Genomic DNA, 24,938 nt, shown 5'->3' with positions numbered 1-24,938 from the left:
CAGGCCAGGTACGCTGGTAGAGACAAGAACTGACAAGGAAGTCAGGGGTCCTGCCGGAGGCAATCCAGAAGGGCCTCCCAGAGGAGAGGGTATTTGAGGGGGGCCTTTGAGGATGAGCAGGAGTTTGCCAGGAAAGGCAGGGCGAGGAGCGAGAGCACTCAAGGCAGCAAATGCAGCATGAGCCTCGTGACTCCACGTGGCCAGACGCTGTGGAGGGTGGAGAAGGGGCTCCGGGGACAGTGTGTAAAGGGGCCGTCATTATGTGGAGACCGGCAAGCCACCCGCGGACTTTTGTACTAAATCAGAAAGCTAAAGGCGGTTTTCTTTCTCCGTGATGCTCGCGTTTGCACCTCCCAGATGTCCTACGACGCACGCAGACTGCCTGGTCCACTGACAGGGAGAACGGCGAATGCTAGAAGGACCGAGGGGGGAGGGGCCACGGTTTCTCTCCGTGAGCCACCTCGACAGATCACGGCAGCCACCCGGAGAGGTCGTGCCTGCCTCGCCCCCCCACCCCCCTCCACCCCCATGCAGGCCCTGGGACGGAGCACCGCCAGCTACCCAGAGGTCGGAGGTCGTGCCTGCCCCGCCCCCCTTCCCCACGCAGGTCCCGGGGCGGCCAGCTGGATGGCCTGCATTCCTGGAGCAGGCGGCAAGCTCCGGGGTCTTCCCCCTTCCTACCCATCCCCAACGATATCACCCAAAATGTCACGTGGAGAACAGCCCCTGGGGTGGGAACCAAACTTCCTGGGGGCAGGGAGTGGGGCGCAGCGAAAGAGAACAGCCGGTCTTGGGCCCTCTCACTCCCCATTCCTCTCTGGCCTCAGTTTCCCTTTCTTTAAACCGAGAAGGCTGGACTTGGCGGCCCTGGAAGGCCTCCTGCAGAGTCCCTCATGGGATCCTGTGACCCTCAGGAAGGCAGACTGACAGGGAAGGCTCCGCAGGATGTCCTGGGAAGTTGCACCTGTGTGGCTTCTGGATTATCTGGCAGACTGGCTCCCGCGCCCCCTTTGAGCTATTTGTAACAGCTCCTACTTACAGAGTCGAACCACGGGCCAGGTGCTGTCTAAGCACCTCCCGGCGTCACCTCACTCAGAGCTCCCCACAAGCCCACTGGACCTTATATGATCTCCACTTAACCGATACGGAAACCCAGGCACAGAGGAGTTCAGCTAGTTGCCTTAGGTCACACAGCAGGCTGGTGGCGGGGGCTGGGTGTGGACTCCTCACTCTTCTGTCCCTCCACCACCAGGTTCACGGAGAGCTGCAGGGCGCGGGGTGGGCCAGGGCGGGCAGTCTCGGCCTCAAGGCGGAAGCTGGGATCACATCTCCGCACACAGGCCGGAAGGCCTCACAAGCTCTGAATCTCACCAGCCAACTCAGGGGCTCCCACAGAACTCCGTGGAAACCGCAAACCTAGTGATGTTTGTAAAAATCACTTCCAAAACAGCTGTCCCAATAAGACACCTTGTTACTTGAGGGGCAGGGAATGACGAGGAGGACACACGGCGCCTGGCTTCCTTGTTCCTTAGATCAGTCTTCTTTCCCAGAACAGAGCGACCACTCCTCCCAGCTCAGCACGGCACCTAATCCCCCAGCGCTCTTTATCAAATACCCCGGCCTTTAAAGTGTTATGAAATGCCTTTTTTTGGATTATAATTTTTACTCTTGATTATACGATGACTATAGAATCAAATATTCATTGGATAATGATGATTAAAATATCTAATCCCCCCAAAGATGTTTAGAACAATTTAGGCTACCATTGACTTAATTAAGGGAGTTAGGGGATTAGCAGTGAAGTGAAGGGGTGATTTTGTTAGAACTAATTTCGTGGTTCTTGTGGCTCTGAAACCAGAGGGAGAAGGGGGTCGATGGGGGACAGTGGTCACCTGCCCTTGGGAGACTTCAGCGCTCCTGGGTGGCAGACCGGGAGCTTGAGGCCCACACATGCTGAGCAAGCCAGGTGAGCCCGCATGGCCAGAGCGCGCAGGACCCGTGTGCAGGGCCGACTTCCAAAGCCGGAGCCTCGGCCCGACTCGGCCCGACTCGGTATCGCTCACACGGCAAGCCAAACCTCCTCTGAGCGACAACCGTGCTCTTCTGCGCAGGCCTGAGGAAGCCTCTGGGGTCCGCTCCCACCCCAGGGCGTCTTTTGGGGAGCTCTCACGGGAACCAGAGCCTGTCCCCCAGCAGGGCCAGCGCCCCGCTTACTGGCCCCGGAGCGCGCAGGAGGCTTGGCTCGACGTGCCTGACCAGACTCACGGCTTCAGCTTTAGCTGAGCACATGCCTATCTCCTGTGTCTTTCTAAACCAGAGGTGATAGAGGACAGAATCATGCCCTCAGGTTTCAGGTGACAGACTTACTAGCCTTGTCCCCAAGCTGCCCTGCGGAGCAAGTGACTGCGGAGCAAGGTTCCTCAGACCTCAGTTGAGGGAGCATGCTACTCTTGGTCTCTGGGTCATGAGTTCAAGCCCCACATTGGGGGTGGAGTTTACTTAAGAAAGGAAGAGAGGGGGTGGGTGGGAGGAAGGAAGCAAGGAGGGAAGGGAGGAAGGAAGGAAGGAAGGAAGGAAGGACAGAACGAAGGACGGAAGGCAGGAAGGAAGGCAGGAAGGAAGGCAGGAAGGCAGGAAGGAAGGCAGGAAGGAAGGAAGGAAGGAATCCGCCCCCACCCCCGCCCAGACTCACAAAGCCAGAAGCAGATGGGTCTGGCTGCTGGGTACCCCTTCTACCCATGCCCCTGGTGGCTGTGTGACTGTCACCCTGAAGCAAGGGTCAGGAAAGTTCCCCTTTCTTGTGGCCAGCTGCACCCCTCCCTTCCCTTCCACCCCCTTCCAGGCTGAGCGAGGCGGTCCTTTGCAAATGCCTAAGCCTACCACACGGTGAGATAAGTAGACATTTGCCTGAGAATTAACTGCTGCCCATTGACAGGCTGCAGAAATCCACCCACCAACGGGCACTAATGCCCAGTCTGCTCTGGGGGAGGGGAGGAGGGAAGGGAAGGGAGAATTGGGGCCAAATTCCATAATCCATATTTACATAAATCTGCAGCTAAAAGCTGGGAACAGCCCTCCACCCCACATGCCAGCTCCCTCCACAGAAACCACCACGGCCAAGGCCAGCCTTCCCCTCTCTGCCGGTAAGGAAGGCTCCGGAGACAGAAGCATGCCCCCACCCCGTAGAAACATCTGTCGGCCTCCCGAAGGCTCGGTCCAAAGACCTGGGACACAGGAGGCCGGAACTACTGGCCTCCTCCCCCAGGGAGCTGGGCAGGGGGACAGGGACACGAGGGTCCCCTCCTCTGTCCTGGACTGCTTGGTCTGGGGGAAGGTTAAGTGCTGTTCCTGGGCTTAACGTCCCGGGGGAACCAGATCTGTTCCCAACCCTTGGAGCAACTTCCACAGCGAGGACACTGAGGCCTGTTGGTGTCAGAGCGCCCGCCCCAAAGTCACCCCAGGGCCCAGGTGAGTCTGAGTGCAGTCCAGCCAGGGGCATCTCCTTCTCGTCAGGCCTGTGCCCTCCCCGGGACACGAGGTGTGCGCTCGCCAGCTAGGGCTGCCGGGACAGATATCCCAGACAGGGGGGCGTACCCCAGACATCTGTCACCTCTCTGTTCCAGAGACCAGAAGTCAGAGGTGAAGGTGGGGCAGGGCTGGTCTCTTCTTGGCACCTAGAAGAGACCGTCCTCTCCCCTCATCTCCTCGTCGCCCACTTTGGTGACTTCATTTTACTGTAATCCCCTCTTTACAGACCCAGGCTCCAGACAGAGTCACCTGCCGAGGTGCTGGGGGCTGGGGCTTTAGGGTGTGAATTGTGACATCAGGGACACAGCATATGCCACCCCCCGAGTCCTCCCCACCACCTGGGAGGAATCAGAGAGGTGGATATACCCAAGGGGCTCAGGCCTCAGGGCCTCCCCAGGCTGCAGAGACCCTGCCAGGCCCCTGCTCAGCCCCCTCTCAGCCTTAGGAGAGAAGCGCCCCGGAAACCAGCTTGGAGGGAGTCAAAATCAGGTGGCGGGAAATCAACCTGACCATCCTTCCACCTTCTGTGGCTGCTACTCAGCCCTCAGGGCAGGTCGGGGAAACAGGACAGGGAAGCCCAGGGGACTGGTGGGGAGCCGAGGGCGCTCCCTGCAGACGAGGGGAGAGGGCCCCCAGTAACGAAGGGTGAGCCGGCCGCCTCACGCTCTCGCCCACAGCCCCACTCCCGCCTTGCCAGGCTGTTTGCCCAGACTGTTGCATGGGCAGCTGCCACACAGCCCAGTGACAGTCCCAAGGCCCCCTGCCCTGATTCTGAGCTGCCGCTGTCCACTCCGGCCCTCAGCAGCCTGCTGAGCCAGGGTGAAGCCCACACGAGATAGGTCGAGTCCGAATGCTTTGATAAAGCTCAGGGCACCTCTTTGGGCCCCCAGCCCCACCAGGAGCAGGCAGGGGGCTGGGGGCACCTTGCTTCTGGACGGGTCTGCACAGGAGCCGTGCCCTCTGGGGGCCCAGGTGCACCTCCCACAGTGGACCCACATAAACTCTGCTCTCCAGCCCCGGCCCCTCCCCTTGGTCCTGGGCCATGACTCCCCTCAATCCCTGTATTTGGCCCAGGGGTTAGTAATGGGTTTGAACCTTCGGGCCTCCCTCCCCCCACCAAAGGCGGGATGTGGGTGGGGAGAAGCGAGCAGGTATATTAACCATGTTTCCTTTCCGTACTCCTTTAAAATTTTTTTTAAATTTATTTATGCATTTATCTTAAGTGATCTCTGCACCCTACGTGGGACTCAAACTCGTGACCCGGAGATCAAGAGTCGCATGCTCCGTGGACTGAGCCAGCCTGCTGCCGCCGACTTTCTGTCCTCCAGGTGCTGGGGCATCCTCAGCCTTACTGACTGGGGACAGACTGCTCGTCCCAGATAGTAAATTCCTTGCCCCAGGAACATGCCTTTCAAATGCAAACCAAGCATCGGGAGCCCACACTGGAACCGAGGCTCAAGGAGGTACTATTCCCCGCCCCCCCCCAGTCGCCGGGAGCCAAACGAATAGGGACACCCAAAGGCCCCAGCCTGCCAAAGTTATTCAAACTGGCCAGTCCTACACTTGCTCGAATGTACCGATCTCACGCCACCGTCCCTTCCCTGGGACACAATAAAAGCCCCCGGGCCGTGCCTCTCCCCCCTCTATCCCCGCCCCCAACTCCCTCTGCTTCCTGGTGCTTCCTCACCTGGCCATCAGTGGGGGGCCATGTCTCCTGGTTCTAGGAATGTGCGTGTTAACTGTCTTCCTTCCTGAGGGACCTTTCTGTGTCTGCCTGCCTCAGCGTTCCTGATTAAAACAAATCCCGGGTACGTTGTAACACCCACGTATGACAGTTCTCACAGGGTCCTGGGGCCCCAAAGACCTCCCCATCATCCTGAAGATGGTTAGGGTGTGGGCCCCCAGGCACGACTCTGGAAACACGCGAGCTTGGGGGGCGGGGTGGGATGGATGGATCCAAGTTGGGGGGATTTACCCCCGAGATTCTGGATCCACGAAGGGACAGCGACTGCAAGTCTGGACGGCGAGACAGAGAACTCAGACTCACAGCTATAAAGATGAAAGGCTTTGGGTGGCTGTGACACTGACTTGCAGAAAAAGGCAAAACCAGTCCAGCCCCTCCCCCCACAGAGACTGCCATGCTGTCCCAGAGCCCCTGGGACATGCCTCATCTGGCACACACTTCGTGCGACTCAAGTGAGGAGAGCAAGCTGAGGGCCCTCGATCCAGGCCAAGGCTCAAAGAGAGACCCCAGTGTTGGGGGTCTGCCCTGCCCTCCCTCGCTCCCCACCACCAAGTTCTAGTTCAGGAATTTGTGCCCACTCCCTCTAGCAAACCTGCAAGGGCTCATAATGAACCGTGAGACTCAGTCCTCTTTTCGATGCTTCCTCTCGACCCTCTGCTCTGACGGACCAAGCAGGGCATGCCGGAGGCAGAGCAGGTGGCCTTGTCCTCCCTCCTACCTCAGGCCTGGCCTCAACCCCGCCAGCATCTGTGGATCTCAGTGACGGTGGCGTGGCGCCCGAGGCCCCGGCTGGTGCTCCCCAACTCCAGCAGTGGCCCCTGTGCTATCACCCACCCCTGGCACCCAGTGGACACAGGGCGAGGTCCAGAGCAGCGTCCCCTGCGGTGGGTGCCGCCTTCCCCTTCCTCCCCAGCCCCCAGTCAAGCGGCTGCTTTGGGCTTCTCACGGGTCAGAGAGGGCTTGGCTGAGGGTCAGGGCCTCACAGGAGGTGAGGCGGGAGCAGAAGGGGCTAGAATCTGAGCAGGAGGAAAGAGGAGGGCCAGGGAAGGAGGGGGAAGGGAAAAGATGGGGGGCCCCAGCTCTCAGTGTCCAGCTCCCAAGACCAGTGAGAGCACCCCTGTGTGCCCCACGCGTCTCCACTCCCAGTTCCCCTGGGCCTGGGCAGTGGCTGCAGGAGATCAGGGGATGTGAGAGGAATCTGTGTGCTGCGTTAGAGGCTTCCAGGGAGGAAGGCAGGAGGTGGGGGGGGACCGGACAGAGGGAGAAGCTCACTGCACCCGTGGGGGCTCTACAGCGGGGTCCTTCCGAGCCGTCCCAAGCGGAGGTCCACAGCTGGCCTTTGTATCCACAGCGAAGGAGTCCTCAGATGTGGCTACGGGCCCCTTCAGGCCGGGGAGAGCCTCAGCTGTGGGTCCCCGCAGCTAGGGAGAAGGGCGCCCGTGTGGAAGGGAGCCAGGGGACACTCCCAGCAGCCTCTACAGGCCCTTCAGACAGCCTTTGAGACTCAGGGGAGACAGTGACCCTCCCAGCTCCCATCCTGCCGTGTCTGACCTCCCGGCCCTGTGGGCGGGGGGACCTGCCTCGGACTACACCTCCTGGCCACCTCCCTTGGCTCGCTCTCCCTGAACTCTTGACTGTGCCTAAAATTGCTGTGTGAGTAGGCCTCACCTTCCTGTCCTCAAACCTGACAGCGGGAGCACTTAGCCCACAGGCTCTTTGGCACGTGCTAGCCAGGCTGCCAGCCAAGTCCCCGACCGGCTGGACCCAGCGCCGGCCCGCAGGTGCCCGCGTACCGCCTGCCCCGGCGCGAGTCACCGGGCTCGAGAAGGCCAGGGCCAGCCTGTCCCCACAGCCCCGCACCTCGAACGCGGCCTGAGCACACACAAGTCGAGGCAGTGGGTGAGGCAAAAAGAAGGGGTGGGAAGGAAGCGCATCCCGCCCCCGCCCCCTCCCCCCTCTCCCCCCCCCCCCCCCCCCCCCCCCCGCCGGCGCCCCTGGAAGAGCCCGCGGATCGGATCGGACCGGACCGCTGGCTGGCGGACAGGGGACAGGATGCGGACGGCTGTCACAGAATATTCTAACACTCTCAGTCGCCCTCTCCCGGGGGACGGAGCGCTGGAGCTGCAGGGGAGGGGGAGGAGGGCACCTCTAGGAATCCCGCCAGGGCATCAACACGCTTGACGAGGGCAGAGTTGTGGCCACACTTTCTACATTCAGTGAATAATTAAGGAGTTGATTATCAATTAGCTAATTAAATCATCCGCTTTACTTTCATCTTCCCGCTTTCCCCCTGTTTTTCCTTCCTTACTTTTTTTCTTTTCCTCTTTCCCTTTCTTCTTCTTCTTTTTTTTTTTTTTTCTTTTTTGGTTAATCACTGTGGCCGCGGTAATGAGCCGCCGCGGGTTGCCAAGCAACCGGCTCCCAGTTAAACAGTCCCAGCTGCCTCCCGTCCGCGCCCCGGCGCCCGCGGGGGGCGGGGACCCCCTGCAGCCCTTTCTGTGCGCGGCCGCCTGACACCCACTGCGGAAACCCCGGACGCGGTGCAGGGGAGGGGAGGGCCCGGGGTCCGGCCCATGCGCCCCCACTGCCCCCTCTGCCCCTCGTGTCCCAGCCCCGGGCACCTTCCCGGGCGCCCAGGCCCCTCGCGGCCTCCGCCCACCACGGCGCCGCGGGGCCTCAGTTTCCCCGCTGCCCGCGGCTGTGGTCACGCGGCCGGGAGGACCTGCTGCAGGGGCTCAGGCGGCCGCGACGCGGGCAGGGGAGGGGGCGGTCCTCTGCGAGGCCTGCGCGCCCTCCGCGGGGGACGGGAACGGGGCTCCCTCCCGGGAGCCGGCCGGGAGGGGCCCGGCCTGAGCCGCCCCTCCCGGGCCCGCGAAGCAGGGGTGCGCGCCCTCCGTGGGGCCGCCCTGGCCACCGCCGCCTCGGGGTCCCGAGCGGGCCCGGACCCGTTCCAAGGGCGCCCCAGGGACTGCGGCCCGAGCCCCCTAAGGTGCGCACCCGCGCGTCCCCCACCCAATTCCTGCGGGGTCGCTGCCAGGGGTCCCACTGCCCTCCCGGTTCCGTCCCTCTCCTGGCTCGGTCGCGCGCTGTCCGCCCTCCCTCCCCCCCCCCCCCAGCAGCTCTGGGTGTGTGTGTGTGCGTGTGTGTGTGCGCGCGCGCGCGCGTCTAATTCTCCGGAGTTACGCTTTTGTTGCCAATTGTTTCTATGCCCCGAGGCCACGCTGTAAATGAGATGTTACATCTGCACCGAGCTAAGTAAACACTTTATAAATGAATAAATAAGTGAATAAGTAACGAAATAGTCATCTCGAGGACCCGACTAGCTGCCAGGGCTCCGGCCGGCCAGTCTGCGACCATCCTGCGCCCGGGGCGGCGTGGGAGGCAGCGCGCGGGCAGCAGGCAGCCAGGACGTGTCCTTCCGGCCCGCCGCGCCCGACCCCTGGCCCAGCTGCCCCCCTGTCAAGTGTCCCTCCCTTTCCCTATCTCCCAAAATTTCCTCCAGGCTCTGTGGCATTTTGTCCCCAGATGTCGTTTGGGATTCATCGCTTTCACCCACCGGTTTTCAAACAAAAACGGATTGTTGGAGCAGCTCTGGACCCTGGGTTTGCCACCAAACGTGCCCTGTCGGGGATGGCGGGGCTCTGGATGGACGGTCACGGCCCCAGCGAAGGCCCCACGCACTTTCTGCGCCCGCGGTCGGGTCCCTGCGGCTCGGCCCCAGGATCGGGCTAGTGTGCCGCTGGCCGCAAGGAGTAAAACCCAGCCGGGGAGGAGGCAGCCAGAGCCCCCCACCTCCCAGCCTTGCCCCTGCACGGCGCCGGAGGAACCGGGCAGGCCTCCACGGTAGAGCCGCCGAATCTCAACTCTGAGAGAGGCTGAACTTCGCAATTATCACGGATAACAAGAACAAATGAAAAAGCACTCATTGAGTAACTGATATCAATTATGAAACCCGGCTTTAGAGTCTGGAATAAATGATAGGGGAATCGGCCTGAGAGAGAAGGAGAGCAGACTGTTATTATTTACGCCAGATTAAGGAAAGTATCCAATTTGCTGGCCATCTCCCTCCCCGTGGGAATTGGCATCAATTTTATTATTGTTCCTCCAATTTTAATATTCTCTAAATGAATTACTATTGAGCGAGGTAGTTAGTCAATAGTTTAATACAATTAATTATCTTTAAATCGCTTTATCTTTTTTTTTTTTTTTTTGAGAGAGAGAGAGAGAGAGAGAGAGAGGGAGAGTCTTAACCCCAGTGAGCAGTTGTTTATAGGAAACTCAGGAGACTGGGTTTTGCACAGCGGGGCCCAGGACTCTGGGTGGGGACCCTGGGGAGGGGCTTTCCTGGTCCAGAAGCAGGGCAGTTGTGGATCCCGAGTCCACAAACATGCCAGGGGTGGGCCGCCCCGGGGAACCCTCCTCCATGGTTGAACCCGGTGCCTGCAGAGGCCAGGCAGGTCCCCCAGTTTGTGGGGCACATGGGCCGTGGCCCTGGTGCCTCTGTGTTTTGTTTCACTTGTTTGTTTTCAGTTTAAGTAGATGGGGGGGGGGGGGGGAGATGAAATTCACAGGCCACTAAGCTAGCTTTCTTTTCTGGACCCTCTTCAGCCCTACGCTGGTGAGGTCCAGTGACAGAACAGCCAGGCTGGCCCTTCCGTCCTCACTCCTGCCTTCTTCTCTGAGGGACTGGGAGAGTGGCCTTGGGCAAAGGTCTTAGAAGAGAGGACGTGATGGGAGTGTGGGCGCTGATGTTATTTGCCTGTCTTACGCCCCCGTAGCTTCTTTCTTACTTATGCGGTGGGGGGAGGCCTCACCTCTCTCCACACACACCCTGACAGACTTCCCTCTGGACTCACTTTGGGCCCCCAGCCCTCACTGCTGGTAGCTCCTCGCCCCTGGGAAGGCAGCTCCAGCCTCCCGCCGCCCGCCGCTATGGGGTGGGTGTGCTGGTGGGGCCGCCTAGGGTGGGGCCAGGCCCAAGCAGCTAGAAGGCCCTCTCCTGGCCCCCAGCTGCCTGTTCTGGTGGGCTGCACTGGTTAGAAGCAAGAGGAGGCAGCCATCTCCACTCAAACTGAGGGCTGAAATTTTTCCAGAAAAGCCCTCTTTTCCGGCGCCTCTCCCAGCCTTGACCACAAACACCGGGGAACAAAGTTGTCTGCTGTGAGGTCTGGCCAAGACTTCGGAACACTTACTAACACGGGGGGAGGAACTTTTTTCTAGCGGGCCAGAGGAACTTCTCCATGACATCAGGATACCAAACAGGAGTGGTGGGGGGACACGTGGGGGATCAGCAGAGACGTCCGGCAGGTAAGTCATAGATCACAGACAGCCTAGGCCAGGCTCAGAGCCCTGCAAGTAATAAAGAATGCAGGAGCAGGCTAGTACAAAGTGTCTGACCCCATCTAAGACACGCTTGCCGGGTATGAGCGGGCGAACCCCGACACCAACGAGGCCCTCTGGGGCGCCAAGACAATCCCTGAGAATCTTCCTCTTCCTCCCCACTGATCGGCCCCCAAAAGAAACGCTGGAGCTTCTCACCGATCAGTGAACGTTTAATTCCCCCGAAATAGCACTGAGGACAGGACCTGGTATTTCATAGTGTTTTAGAAGTAATATTCCGTTTGTCGGTGCCGTGAAATAGGGCACCAGGAACGCTACAAGAAATAAAAAGAGTAATTTCTCAGTGGAGAAGGTGCCTGTTTCCAATTCAGGGCCCGGATGGCTGGGACCTGGATCCAGGGTGCTCCAGTCCGACCAGGGTGGCTCACTGGCCAGGAGGCTCAGCCCCTCCCACCTCGCACATCTGGAATTGGCATCAGGGGCGCTGGGGTCTCAGGAAGTTCTCACACTTCACGACTCATTAAACTCGGAGCTTGGATTCCTCGGGAAAGGGGATGAAGGTACAGGAGTTATGCTGGGGGGTGGGGGTAAGGGAGGGTGCCCCCTGCACAGCTCCTCTGGCAGCTGTGGCCCGGAAGGCGGGGCGGGATGTGATCTCAGGGGAGCCCCCACCCCAGGGCTCGGGATCAGGGCAGGCCTTGACTGGGGTTGGGGGCGGCCCAGCGTGACTCTCAGAGGGAGCAATCACCTCCCAGTTCAGGGAAGCTCCCTGTCCCTTCAGGAGGAAGGGTGGGCCCTCGGTGGAGTGGACAGTGGGTAGATGGGGGCCCCCTCTCAGGCAAGCACTCAGGCCTCCAGGAATCATTGCGCTTGGACCAACGAAATGCAGGGGAAAGTGCTCACCCCGCCAACCCGTTAGTTAGGCCTGGAGGGTCTGCTGGGGCTGCTGTGCTAGGCCAGTCCCTCTGGTGAGGTCTTCCGGCGGGTGTGTGGGGCGGGGGGGAGGCTTGAAGCCTCTCCTTCTCACACTTCCATTTGCTGGTTACGGATACTGCCTTAATGTCTGAAGGGGATAATACTTGGGAGCTTAAAATTACAATTGCTTCTACTTAAATTTATTTGATGGCCGGAGCGCTCCCGTTATACACTCATATATGGGTTTTCAATATCTTAAATGTTTAAAAAGGTTTTATTCTGTACTTACACTGAGTGAAATTAAAAAGAAACAGTAAAATGTTTGAAAATGAAGTGCATTATGTTTAATAAATTTAAAATGAACAAAGACTGCTATATTGCCAGCAATATCATTCCCTGCCCAGGGGCATTAATAAAGACTGGAGGTTTGGAAAAACAATATTTTCTATTAAAATTCTGCGCTGTGTTTCAATATTAAAAGGATATGTGATGAATTTCCAGTGTTACCCAGACGGGGTCAGAGATTAATTTCATTTCTTTCTGGTCAGCATTCTGTCGATAATTAATCAAAAGCAGAGTTCCTTAATGAAACACTTTTCATAAGGTGATAATTAGCAGGAAAGAGGCGGCCCGCAGACAGTCCCGCGAGCTGTCTAATAACCGGCAAGGCGCGGGGCTGGGTCCTGGGGGCCGGGGGCGGGGGCCGCGGGGACGTCGGTTCCCCAGCGAAGGGGCTGCGCAGCAGTGAACCGAGTCCCCACCCGGCCCGGCCCCGAGCTCAGGCCGCGCTGCAGACCCTCGCAGGCCACGAGAGGAACCAGAGAAGCGAGGGCGGCGAGGACCTGGCCCGGCCAACCCCACCCCGGCCCAGAGAGGCCTCTGGGACGCCTCGTGACCTTAGCCAAGTCCCTGCCCTTCTCAGGGCCTCGGCGCTCCCTCCTACGGCAGTAGCAGCTCAAATCAGAGTCTCTCTGGCCCGGGGACCGGCCTTTGTCGTGGCCCTCCACCCTCCCCGCAAAACCGGCAGAAGGACCGGCGGGAGTCCACAGGCCTCCAGGAGACTCCTGCTCACCCCTCGGATCCTCTTTGCCCGCTACCAGCGCCAAGCCGAGCCGGGTCCGCGGCGGAGAAGCCTGGGAGGCCGAAGGGAGGGAGTTGGGGGGTGGGGGTGGGGGTGGGGGCGAGCGAGCGAGCCAGGGAGGGAGGGGAGGAGGAGGCGGGGGGGGGGGGGTTAGAGGCGTCCTCAGACAGAGGGGGATTATTAGTGCATTCTAAAATTACTAAAAATAAATGGAAAACAATTAAGGGGTTCAAGAGTAAATAAAGTTAATGAAACAAAATTAGCAGCAATTAGCGGCGGCGCCCGCGCGCCCGCGCTCGCTCCCCGCTCCCCGCAGCCCTGCGCGTGGTGTGGAGCCCCGGGGCTCCGGGGCAGCGAACAAAGGCCTCCCGCCGGCCCTGCCTAGCGCGGCCCTCGGGGTCACTCCCCCCGCGCGTCCGCCAGAGCCGGCGGGCTTAAGCAGCGGCCGCCCGGCCCCCCCCCCCCCCGCACCCCAGGTGCGCCCTAATCCCGGGCGGAGCGGCAGGTGCCGGGTCCACGGCCGGTCTGGCCTTCCCGGCGCTGTTCGGGGAACGCTGCAAACTTTCCGATAACGCGGAGAGGCGGGGGTTCTGTGCAGATGAGATTATCGATAGTTATTGAAAGTCCCCAAATAGGATTTACAAAGCAGGCTCCTGCGCCTTTAATAGAATTCTAGATAATCTTTTATCACAACAAGACACCCATAGAATTATTTAAACAGATTGGACGGCTGCAGCAGCAAATTTCAATTATTCTAATGCTTTAATAAATGTGGTGCGTGTGTATTAAATTCAAGCTTCTTAATCCAAATTTTACGATTTAACTGCTCTGATTTTTCATTACTGCAACACCCACACGCGGCAGTGGCCCGCTCCCTTCCTGGGGAGGGCGATCCGGGCTCAGAAAAGCCGAGGAGGGGGAGCGCAGAGTGCGCGGCGGCCGGAGAGACGGGAGCCAGAGGGTGGTGAGGGACACCAGGCACAGGGACATCTCGGGGAAGGCGAGGCCAACGCCTGGGGCAGCTGGGGCGGACGCAGAGAGGAGGGGCCTGGGGGCCCTGCGCCCCGCTCCCCACCAGCGCCCTTCCCCCTCCATACTCACTTCGAGACTCTGCAAGGCCCGGTGGTTCCCGGCCTGGGGAGCTCCTTCCGGACCGCCGGCTGGGGTGAGGGCGCGGGGAGGGGGGCGCGTCCCGGGCAGATGGGGGGACCCGAGGAAGGGCGGCAGTGTGCAGGCAACCCACAGGCCGGGGCGTCCCAACTCCCGCCAGAGCGCACCAGGGAACCAAGGAGCCCCAGCGGGGCCACCCCTCGGGCGCCCCCTTCCCTGCGGTCTCTTCAGCCCCACGTGAGGGGAGGTGAGAGCCAAGCGCCCAGGATGCGCCCCGCGCCTGTCCCCACCCTCGCCAGCCACGGGGCTGCCCACCCGCGCGCGCGGCGGCGCAGCAGGGCGGGGGGGGGGGGGGGGGGTGGGGTCCGGGGTCTGGGCCTGGGGAGCTGGGAGCCCTGCCGCGCGTCTTCCGTGCAGCGCCGCCAGGAGAGCCGAGAAGGCCAGGGATGAGGGGCCAAGCCAGCCTGCCGGCGCCGAGGAAACTGAGGCCCGGAGCCCGAGCCTGCATGTCTCTGGGCCTCACGGGGAGGTGGGGGGAAGGGGGCAGAATCCGGGAGGAACTGAGCGGGAGTCCCCAAGACCTGCCCTGCGTTCCGGCTTTAGAGGAAAGGGAAGGAGCACCGAAGGCGAGACTCCGGTCCAGAGGCTGGCTCCTTTCCCGAAGTCGCCCTTCCCCCTCCGCCCCCCGCCGGTGCTCCCGCGCCCTCATCCTCCGGCCCGCGCGGCCAGGGCTGACCCGGCTGAGCAGTGAGTTGGGCTCGGTCCAGAGGCGTCGATCTCTCATAATCTTTGTTTAATGTTGCATTTCTAAGCTCCGTATTAAGCAGCGGTATGGGCGGCTGGATATTTAGTTGTATATAATTTACACCCTGATCCTGAATCGATCCGACACCTCCGGATGGAGTCTCTCTCATTTTTCACGCTCCTTCCGAGGTGCCGAAATAATACCCTCTCATTAGGAGACTGCGAGGCCTGGCTAATTTATCCAAACTGTCAGGGGCTTGTACAACCTCGGGTTAAAAATAAATCAGCGAAGAAACAACACCCTTCTCTCCCCACTCCCCTCAGCCCCCGCCCGGCCCCCACCCCCACCGAACCGATTTATCAACAAAATTAAACCAGGCTGCATCTAACCGATTGACTAGCAAACAGCAGAGTGCTCGGAGCCCGGGTGCTGTGGTCGCGCGCGGCGCCCGCCGGGGCCCGGCCATTTATTAGACAACCGGGGCTCGCGCTAAGCAATCAAGCCCGATCGCCCCTGGGGGAGCGCCTGCCCCGCATCTGGAGAGCCGGCCCCCCCCACCCCCACCCCGGCCCGCAGCCGGAGAAGCCCCGGATCCTCGCCCCCAAGCGCGCACCTCGCCCAGAGGTCGCGTTCTAGAGCGGCCTCCTAGAACAGCCGGGAACAGAGGGCGGGGCCGCGCTCTCACTCCCGGCTCCGCCGACCCCGCGTCCCGCGCCGACCCTGGCGACACCCTCCCGGACCGCACCCGCCCCGCGGGACCCCCGGTTCGCCTGCCGGTTGCCCCCCCCCCCCGGAGGCGAGCCCAGAAGCCGAAGCCCCAGCCCCAGCCCCAGCCCCAGCCCCAGTCCCCCGCCCGCACGCATCCCTCAGCGGGCCCCCGTGCAAAGCCCACATTTTGTTCCCCCCTGCCGCCCCAGAGCCGCCGCACCCACACTCGCGGCTGGGGGGCGGGGGCGGGGGTGGGGGTGGGGCCCCGCTTTTTCCTTGGCAAAATTAAAAAATCATTAGTTGACTCGGGGTAGTTGATTCAGAAGAGCTCGCCTTGCAAATGAGACTCTTGAAATTACGTCGATAATTAATTGTGCAAATTTGTTTCTATTAAATAAAAATAACACGTATTGAAGAACTCAATTAGCATTAATTAAGCTTGATATCCTAATTTGGAAGTTGTGTAATAGAAAACAAGCGTTTTGGAGGGTGTTTTCCCTCTCCCCCTCCTCCGCTCCCTCTCCCTGACTCGCCCTCGCGCTCCCCCTCTCTCCGCCTCTCCTCCTCGGCTGGAGAGAGAAGCCGCCGTAGCCTTTGGGCTGTTTCTCCCTCCTTGGAGAATTGGAAATGAGAAATGGAGATGGGGAATCAGGAGGTGCTAAATTAACTGCCTGATCTGCACTTATTGCTGCATACACATCCCCCCATTACGGCGCCTTTCTGCAGCTCGGCGCTTAATATTCCAGGCATGGCGAGCCGTCTAGATAGCAGATTTATCAAATGGGAAAATGAATGTATGATGATCAGTTAAATTGAAAATCAGCGCCTGCATGACAGCTCGACCTGACACCTCCGTAATTAGAAAGAAAAATGATGGCGTCGGATGCATAATAGAGCAAAAACAATTTACACTCTCCCATAATGATCCGGCGTTCAAATTGAAAATTTCTCCTGGTAGAAATTGAATTCATAAAGTATGATTCATGAAGGACACATCTCCTGGAGGCTGGCTCGACCAGATCGATTGATAGTTTGTCTAGAATCACACAGCCTGCTGCTTTTGGGGCTTTCGGAAAAAAGCTAAACTGTTTAAGTAAATCAGTAATTTCACCTTAAGGACACGAGTGTGCAGCCAGCGATACTCCAGCATTCAAACCGCAAATCCATTAAACATGAGGCCTTCCCCCCCACTCGGTGCAGCCGCCACCGAAATGAACAGCTGCAAATTGAAGGAAGGAGGCGATTTATCGCTGCCAGACAAATTGTTCACCTTAGATAAAATAACCGGCATTTTACGCACAATTTTCTGCTACAATTTCATAATTTAAATGACACTTTAAATACAGTTTAATGGGGGTGGGAGTGGAGAAGAGGGGAGGGCTGACTGCAGGCCGAGGCCGGGCCGGACTGGCGGAGACAAAGGGGTCGGGGCAGCGCGGGCCGGCCTAGCGCCCGGCGGGCTCCGTGGAGGGCGGGCGCAGGACCCCGGCGGCCCGAGCCAGGAGGGGTGCGCGGGCTGTGGCTGACCCCCAGCGACCTGCTTCGAAGCCCCACGCCGCCTCCCTGCCGACTCCCGGCCTGCACTGGGGCAGCCTGTCCCCGAGTTGGGCCGCCGGCGCCGCTGTCCCCTTCCCGCGGACCCCGCCCCTCTCCCTCTCTTCCTTCCCCCTCTCACTTTTCTTTTGATCTAATTATTTTTCCTATAAGCTCGGTCTCCTAGAGAGCAAATATCAGAGTCACTGAGCGAAAATTATGTAAATATTATTAAAGGGACTCGGGCTCCGAAATTCATTTGCGCCCGCGCGAGGAGGAAAGCTGTCCTTCTGATTATTTTCAATTTATTTGCAAATAAAGGCCTGATGACCAGGAGGGATCAGGGATATTTAACGAGGCTGTAAACATAATTCCACTGCGCTCAGCCTCGCTGGAATTAATGGTTTTAATAATTGGGATCCCAATTTCTTGGGGAATTGGTGGCTTTTGCGGCACCGAGGACTCGGGGCCCAGGAAAATGAGGAGGGTGGGTTGGGATTTTGGCGGGGGGGGGGGGGGGCGGGCGCCACGAGGGGGGGGATTGGTGGTGGTTCACTTCGGGGTGGGGCGGCTGCGGGCAGGGGAGGGGGCCAGGGGCTGGCTGCAGGCTCCAGCCAAGTTTGCTAATATTTCTTCGCTGCAGATGTCCTGAAGCCCCCGAAGGGTCCCCCGGGGACCCGGACCCTATTAGAACAAATGTGCACTGCTTTTGTAAAGAGGCGCGTTGGCGGCGCCTGTCCTATTACAGACGACACATGATCAATAGGCTGATAACGCAGCAACATCAATATAAGCGACAGAACAATGAGGGATATCATTGGGCATCTATCTTAATATAGCCGGCTACAAGAGCGCTGACAAAGAGTACGGCTCATGAAAATTCCGCCCCACGACTCCCGTCTCCGCTCCAATATGCGCACGCACTCCCCCAGCTGCCGGCGCTATTATTCTCCAATTTCAATTTGACACCCCAGCCTTTCATGCTAATTCTATTATTGTAGGAAGTTTATGTGATTTCATATCACTAGAAATCGGTAATGTATAATAACCCTTTGGGCAAGAAACCCAGTCCCCGCAGCAGCCACCGGAAAATAATTACTTTCATATCAAAACTCTGCAGGAGCCCAGCGGCCCGGCCCTCGCAGCCCCCGGCTCCGTCACCCCGCGCCGCGCGCCCCGGCGTGTGCCAGCGCGGGGGTGCGCGCGGGGGCGCGCGCGCGTGTGGCGCCGGGTGGGGGGGGGAGCGCGAGGGAGGGCAGCAGAGGGGGAGCTGCGGATGCATAAATTTGTTCAATCAGAAAACACAAACACACGCGCACACAAAAGGAGGCATTAAGCGCGGACCCCGGGGGAGGCGAGGAGCCCCGTCCCCGCCCCGCCCGCGGGGAGAGGAGTGGAAAACGGAGGGGAGGAGGGGCCACACTGGGCGCTCGGAAACCGGCAAAAGATGGACCCGAGAGCTTGCGTTTGACCACCTTTATTTATCAAAAATGGCACATATATAAATATTCTTAGACATTTTTGCATTTTACAAGGCTGAGGATTCTTGTTGTGGGTTTTTGTGGGGGTTGTTCGCTTGTTGTTGTTTTGCTCCCCCGAGAGGAAGAGGGTCTCACCCCGAGTCCTGCGGTTGCTGCCTAGGTCCGAATCGAAACGGCGGTTTTCTTTAAAAAATAACCATAAAAGGAAGAAAACAGAAGAAAGAGGGAAAAGCAGGGTTTCTAAGCCGATCACCTGATTTCGTTGTGTGAGTCGCGCCTGAGCGAGCGGCGCGGGCCGCCCCTCAGTCCATGTCCACTTCGTCGCCCTCCGGCGCGCTGGGTCCGGACTCGGCGCCTGGCTCTGGGGCCCCGCACAAAGCAGGCTCCCCGGCAGGGCTGGGAGCCCGCGGGCCCGGCCCGGGCGACGGCGCGAGAGGCGGCGGCAGCGGGGCCGCTGGGCCGGCGGTCCCCGGATCCGCGCACTCCCCGCCGCCGCCCTCGGCCGCAGCCATGGCCGCGTCCCGGAAGGGCGCCGGGGTCGGGGCCCCCGGGGAGGCGACGGCGTCGGGGCTGCGGCGCGCGAAGGCCGAGTCCGGAGCGCCGCCGGGCCCCGGGAAGGCCCCGAAGCTGGCCTGAGCGGGCGGCGCGGGCGGCGCGGCGGGTGCGGGCGGCGCGTCCTTGGGCGCCGGCTCCGGACCCGCTGCGCCCTTGAGCGCGGCCTGTGGCACCAGGAAGCCGAGCGGCTGCGTGATGGGGTAGAGCAGGAAGTGGCCCTTGCCAATGAGGGTCCGCGGCGCGCACGGCAGCCCGGGCGCAAAGTCCAGCCCGGCGGCGGCCGCGGCGGCCGCGGCGGCTGCGGCGGCGGCCGCGGCGGCGTTGGTGGGGGCGGCTTTCCGGCGCGGCGGCGAGTCGGACAGCAGGCTCTCCACGCTGAACGGGCTGGCCTTCGGCAGGCCGGCGGCGCCGCGTTCCGCCGCCGCCCCAGGCGCACACGGGGCGGCGTCCTTGTCCGCGGGGCGGCCTGGCCGCAGCTGCGGGCCTGCGCCGCTTCTTTGGCTCGGGTAAAAGGCGGGGTCGCAGGTGCCGGGCGCGGGTGGTTCGCCGGGCGGTGCGGGCGCGGAACCCGCGGCGCCGGCGGCGTGCGCGCTAGGGCCCTTGGCTGCGGCCGCAGGAGGCGGCGGCTCGGGCGGCTCGGGGGACAGGCCGCCGCCGCCGCTGTCGCTGTCCGAGCTGGGGGCGCTGTGCAGGGACAAGCCGCCTGGCGAGTGCAGGTGGCGGCTCTGGCTCTTGAGCAGCTTCTTCTCGTGCTTGCGCTTCTTCTTCTCCATCTTCTCCAGTTCTTTGCGCGCGATCTCCTCCGGGTCCATCGGCTCGCCACTGCACGTGGTGGGGTGTGAGTTGTGAGCCGGCCGCCCCGGGCCCTTCTTCGTGTTCTCCTTCTTCCTCCACTTGGCCCGGCGGTTTTGGAACCAGACCTAGAGCAGCCGGAAAGGGGAAAGGAAGGCACAGTCAGGCGGCGGGCTTGCCGCTGGGACTTCGGGCCTCCCCAGTGCCCCCCACCCCAGACAGGCCTGTACAACCTCGGTTCCGCTCAGGGCCGAGGGGTAATGGAGTGGGGGGGGGGGGCGCGGAAGCCAAGGCACGAGGCCCAGCCAGCCCTGAGCTGGGTTTCGGCACTCAAGCTGCAGGTTCCAAAGAGCATCTTTTCCACCCGGAAGGAGGTAGATGGGGCCTCTGGGCCAGCTTCCCACTCTGGCTTCTCACCTCCGGGAACTGGGAGCTGCCCCTTCGCTGGGTACGGCCGGTCTGGCCCCTGAGGGCTTCTGGTTCCTGGTCGGGAGGCGCGCAAGGAGCAGCCCCTCGTCGCCCCTCTTGGCTTCTCACAGCTCCTGTTCTAAGCAGCCTGCCTGGCCTGGTGCTGACCGTCTGGCCTGAGGACCACCAGTGGCCGGGCTCAGCTGCCCTCCACACCTGTCTTCGGCCCCCTGGAGACTGAGTCAAAGCCCACATATTGGGGGCCCCCCTAAAGGGAAATCTGGGTGCTTCTTCTAGAAGGGCCTGGGAAGCCGAGCTTAGGGGGAGGGGTCCAGCAGCCCCCCCCCCCCACCTTCGCACACATACTTCTTTCTGGAGGCTCTAGGCCACCAACAGAGCCCTCTGGAAGCAGTGCTGGGCTTAGGCCAGGGAGGAAGGCAGACAGGGAAGATGCCAGCCGCCAGGTGCTGCAGGAGCGGCCTGGGCCCCAGCAGCTCTTCTGCCCTCTGTGCAGGCCTTGTCCTGGGGAACCCTGGTCCCAGGTACCGATTCCCCACCCCGTACACACAGGCAAATCTCTGTCGGCCCCAGGCACACCACCCTCCCCGAGAGATCACGATAATTTGAATTCTTTGTTGGGGCCATGGAGAGACCAGGCACAATAGCGGCTGGCCTGGTCACAGGGAGCCTTGCTGGTGCCGAGGTGACGGTTCTAAGCTGTAACCTCTCCAAGGCTGGAGCTCGCTCCTTCCTTCCTTCCTTCCTTCCTTCCTTCCTTCCTTCCTTCCTTCCTTCCAATACTTTTTTTTGGGGGGTGCAAATTCCAGGCTGACTTGTCACCAAGTAATGCTCATTATCACACGGGGGGGGGGGGATGAAGAGGTCTTTGCTTAAGACACTTAAACAAATTGGATGAAAGGATTTATAAACAGAAGAGGTCATGAGGGGCAGCGCGAGCTGGGGTGGAGAACACCTTTTAGACAAAGCTATTGGTGCTAAACCCGCGTTGCCAGGCCTCTGCCTCAAAGCCCTGCTCCCACAGCTGCACACCCCGGCTCACCGCCACTCCGACCCCAGAAAAAGATTTCTGTACTTCAGGGAAACACCCGATTATGCGCAATTCATCCTGAATTTTTAATCCAACAAACTGACACTATATTTAAAAAAAAAAACAAAAACAAAAACAACCAACGCCGGCAATGTCCGAATAAAATCAAAGTACCGGGGAAAGAAAACCGAGAGTGCGAAAGATTCAGACACCTTCTTCCCGCTGCCGTGTCCGCCTCCCCTTCCTCAGCTAACCTCCTTCTGCAAAGCGTTGGATAAATACATGTCTCCGTCTGAATATTTTAAAGGCGAGAGGTAAACAAACAAACGCGTTTGCTCCAGGCCGAGCGCCCAGCCCCAGGCGAGGGCTAGGAAGGATACGTGCTCCGGGCCTCTTCCAGGTCGGAGCCGGGCCGGCTCCCTCCCGCCCCCGCACCCCTCACCGCCCCCCACCCCCCCACGCCGCCCAGCCCTCTGACACTTCATTCTGCGCCGTCGCCCGACCCCCACCACGCAGCTCCCGGGTCCGACGCAGCTGCTGTTCTGGCTACTTCGGGGCCTCCGGCCCCTCCCGAGCCACCTCGCTTTCTCTCCGCGAAGCGTCGAACCCCGGCACCCCACCACCACCGCGGGGCCGGCGAGCGCGAGGCGGGCTCCGAAGCGGGCCGCGGTCCCCACCTGGAACAAAGGCGGGACCGGCGCCGGGCAGGCCTAGCGGCGGCGGGACGCTGCCTCCCGCGGGGAGCGGCGGCCTTTACCTGCACTCGGGACTCGACCAGGTCCAGGCGCAGCGCCAGCGCCTCGCGCATGAACACGTCGGGATAGTGGCTCTCGTTGAACGCCTTCTCCAGCTCCTCCAGCTGCCAGCCGGTGAAGTTGGTGCGGGTGCGCCGCCGCTTACAGCCCGGGCTCTCCTTGTCGGGGTCCCCCGAGTCTGCGGGCACGCAGAGGACGCCGCAGGGCTCAGCCAGGGCCCAGGCCACATCCACCCCCTGGACACCTGTCGGCCGCCCGGGTCCGGGGACCCCTGCGCCGGGGTGGCAGACCGCGGGGGGGGGGGGTGCGCCGAACCTCGTTCTGCAACCCCCCCCCCCGCCCTTCGCTGCCCCCCCCCCCCGCCCCCCGGCAGCCCAGCTCCTGCGCCCGATGAGGGTGCCCTCTGCGCCCGCCGCACCTACCTGACAGCTTGAAGGGCTGGCTGTCGCCTCCTACCCCGCAGGCGGCCGGCAGCAGCGGCGTGGGGTTGACCACGGAGGCGGCGGCGGCGGCGGCGCACGAGCCGCTGAGCAGGCCGTCGATGGAGAAGGGCACCGAGGCGGCGGCGGCGGCGGCGGCGGCGGCCGACTGCAGCTGGTGGCCGGCCAGCTCGTACACGTGGTGGTGGCCCAGCGGGTAGGGGAAGCCCACCACGCCGCCCAGCGAGCCCCCGAACTGGGCATGCGGGTGCTCCAGGAGGCGGCCGTCCATCATCTCGCGCGGGGGGCCGGCGGGGCCGGCGGCGGGGCGCGGGGGCGCGGGCCGGGGCCGGGGCGGGCCAGCGGCGGGAGGCGCGGGCGGCGGCGGCGGCGGCGGCGGAGACAGGGACCCGGAGCCCTACACATGCTTCGCCCGCACTCCGGCGCTTTACTTTATCAACATCAAGCTCCCGATAATTAGCCGCGGCCCCGGGAATTTGGGACCAATAAGAAGCGCTAATCGGCTCTGACGTCAGAGGCGCGCTGGGTGCAAGGAAACGCTTTCCATATCGATTGCTAATTATACCTGACATGCACCTCAATAAACAGTATCAGGAACTGTCACAACAAGGGGGGGGGGCAGCAGGGAAGGAGGGAGGGGCGCGGCCCGGAGCGGGGCGGGCGCGGGCACCGGGAGCGGTCCAGGCAGGGGGCCCCGGCGAGCCCCCCCCCACTTCAATCCCCGCTGGCCGGAGCCCGCGCCTCCCTCCCGGCGCGGGCTCCCCGCCCCTCTGCAAATCACTAATAGATTTCCCTTTAAAACATTCACCGGCGTGTTGTGGGGATTTTTCACCAGAAACGCTGTACTCTCTGAACCTTTAAAGTGATGCTGCTCCAATTACAGAGAGACATTGAGCGGCAAATAGACTGATCCAATAATAGGAGATTCATCATCCGCTCTTTCCGAAACTGTCACATTGAATTTAAAACTACAAGGGCTTCTCATCTCCTCTCCGGCTCCAGGCTCCAGGCGGCGGGGGAGAGGAGGAAGGAGAGGGAGGAGGAAGAGGAAGGAGCGGAGGGGGGTAGGGGGAGGGGGCGACTCCAAAAGAGAATGACTCCTACAGAATGTAGCGCCCTGTCAATAAAAGGCATAATTAATGCCCTCTCTGACTGGCAGCCGCCTGCTCTATAGAAGAAGGGGGGGGGGCGGGGCGCTGCGGAGACACCCTGATCCCCACCCTCCCCCTACTCTGTAAAGCCGGGGCATGGGGCTGGGGAGGAGGGGAGGGAGGGAGAGAAAAGTAACTTTGGGGTGGCAGCCAATCAGGTCCCCTACACAGGGATAAAAAAAATAAATACATCTCGCTTTGACTCGGCCTCTGAAGAATAAGGCCCAGGTACTCAACCCATTAATTATAATTAAATTATGTTCTCAGAGAAGTGTCTGTCACTCCCTTTCCCACTATAAAATATTGATAGACTCAAGGCTAAATCATTAAAGGACATATTCTTAAATAAGCAGCAAATTAGGACTGTGGGTAGAAGGGAAAGAAATCATGGTATACGTGTGTGTAATATCCTTCGTAAAAAGTTTGCCAATGGGAAGGGTGCATTTTGCTGCGGCCCCAGGCCCCTGGACCTTATTCATCCCTGTGATCCCTGTGGCCCCAGTGTGGCCTGAGATGGAGTCCGGGAGGAAGGAGGCACCGGGCCTCAGACCCTGTCAGTCCTGGGGGCCCCGCCGCCGGCAGCCTCTTGCCCGTCGCCCAGCGCAAGGCCTTTGGTGTAAGTGGCTTTGGCCGGCCTGCCAAGCCCCAAACCCGGAGCAAAGGGAGGCAGGACGGAATCTACGTGTCTGTGGTCCAACCCTGTCCGTGCGTCCCGGCCAGGGGAGGGGGCACATACGGCTCCGCCCGGGAGTGGGGGAGGACCGGCCTCGCGGCGCCGGACACGCGGCCGGGCCTTGGTCCTTACGGAACGTGCCCTGGCCGCGGCGGCCACGATATAATCACCTTCTCCCCGTCTCATTGTTCGAGAGGAGGGAGAGGTGCAGGGGCGGGGGCGGGCCCACGTCTCGCAGAGACCGCAGAGACCCAGAGGAGGTTTGGAATTTGGGGCCTTACCCGCCCCAGCCCCGGCCCGGCTCACCAGGAGGACGCCGCAAGTATTAATACCGAGGTCAGGGGCCAAGAGCACTACTTTTCGCCATAATTTAATTTCTTTCTCTATAAATACTAAATGTAAACTCTGTCCCTCCGACTCGATCTTGCCCGTGGCCGTAAGCGCCTCGTTCTCTGCCGGGTTCGCGAGGAGGAATGTGCCGGCGCGTGTTTCTGAATACAGAGCTGCAATCAATTCGGCCCGAGGGGAGGGCAGGGGAGGGGCGGGCGCCGTCCGGGCTCCCTCGCCCATCTCTCTTTATTATAATGAATTAATTCGACTTTATTTATCCCATTTTCTGGAGCTGACAGAATGTTAATTTGAGTTGAAATTTCGCTCGCCTCTCACTCTCTGACCCCTGGCCTTCAGATTGGCGTGTTGTAATAACCTGAATCTTTCAACAGAGGCCCTGATAATTGTTACCTTATTAGCATGCAAATTGTTTAATTAATATTATTATGAAGAAGCATACAATCCGTCCGTCACTTGACCTCAAGTGCGAGTCCGCGCCGCAGCCGGCTCCGCGCATCTCAATGCGCCCATTTCAATCGCCCCGCGTTTTTAATGTTGCCCGGCCCGCTCGCGCTCCGAAAATCTCCTCGAGTGTTTGAGA

The 24,938-nt window shown here is 60.8% G+C and overlaps 1 protein-coding gene and 1 long non-coding RNA gene across 3 annotated transcripts in view; both read right to left on the bottom strand.

Moving 5' to 3' along the window:
- Positions 1–9,483: 9,483 nt before the first annotated feature.
- The window catches only part of LOC147572841 (uncharacterized), a 77,663-nt gene continuing 62,208 nt past the window's right edge, over positions 9,484–24,938 (bottom strand). Inside the window, exons 3-4 of the long non-coding RNA XR_015245598.1 lie at positions 10,811–10,926; positions 9,484–10,621 (exon numbers count right to left, since the gene is read on the bottom strand). This is a non-coding gene — a long non-coding RNA (uncharacterized LOC147572841). The remainder of the gene's footprint in view (positions 10,622–10,810; positions 10,927–24,938) is intronic.
- Positions 18,362–22,801, bottom strand: UNCX (UNC homeobox). 2 transcript variants are annotated; one of them, XM_086692599.1, is made up of 3 exons: positions 22,166–22,801; positions 21,746–21,921; positions 18,362–19,660 (listed from the first exon to the last, which is right to left on the bottom strand). In XM_086692599.1, the coding sequence occupies exons 1-3, from the start codon at positions 22,455–22,457 to the stop codon at positions 18,488–18,490; spliced, it is 1,641 nt and encodes a 546-aa protein (XP_086548725.1). In that variant the 5' UTR covers positions 22,458–22,801; the 3' UTR covers positions 18,362–18,487. The 2 variants fall into 2 exon arrangements, with proteins under 2 accessions (XP_086548725.1, XP_086548726.1); XM_086692600.1 differs by lacking the exons at positions 21,746–21,921; positions 22,166–22,801 and adding an exon at positions 19,950–21,402.

Source organism: Puma concolor, chromosome E3, assembly GCF_028749965.1.
Source record: "Puma concolor isolate L17-30 chromosome E3, mPumCon1.1.hap2, whole genome shotgun sequence".
NCBI lineage: Eukaryota > Metazoa > Chordata > Mammalia > Carnivora > Felidae > Puma > Puma concolor.
The sequence above is the reverse complement of the archived record's forward strand: the minus strand, read 5'-3'. Positions and strand labels throughout refer to the sequence as shown.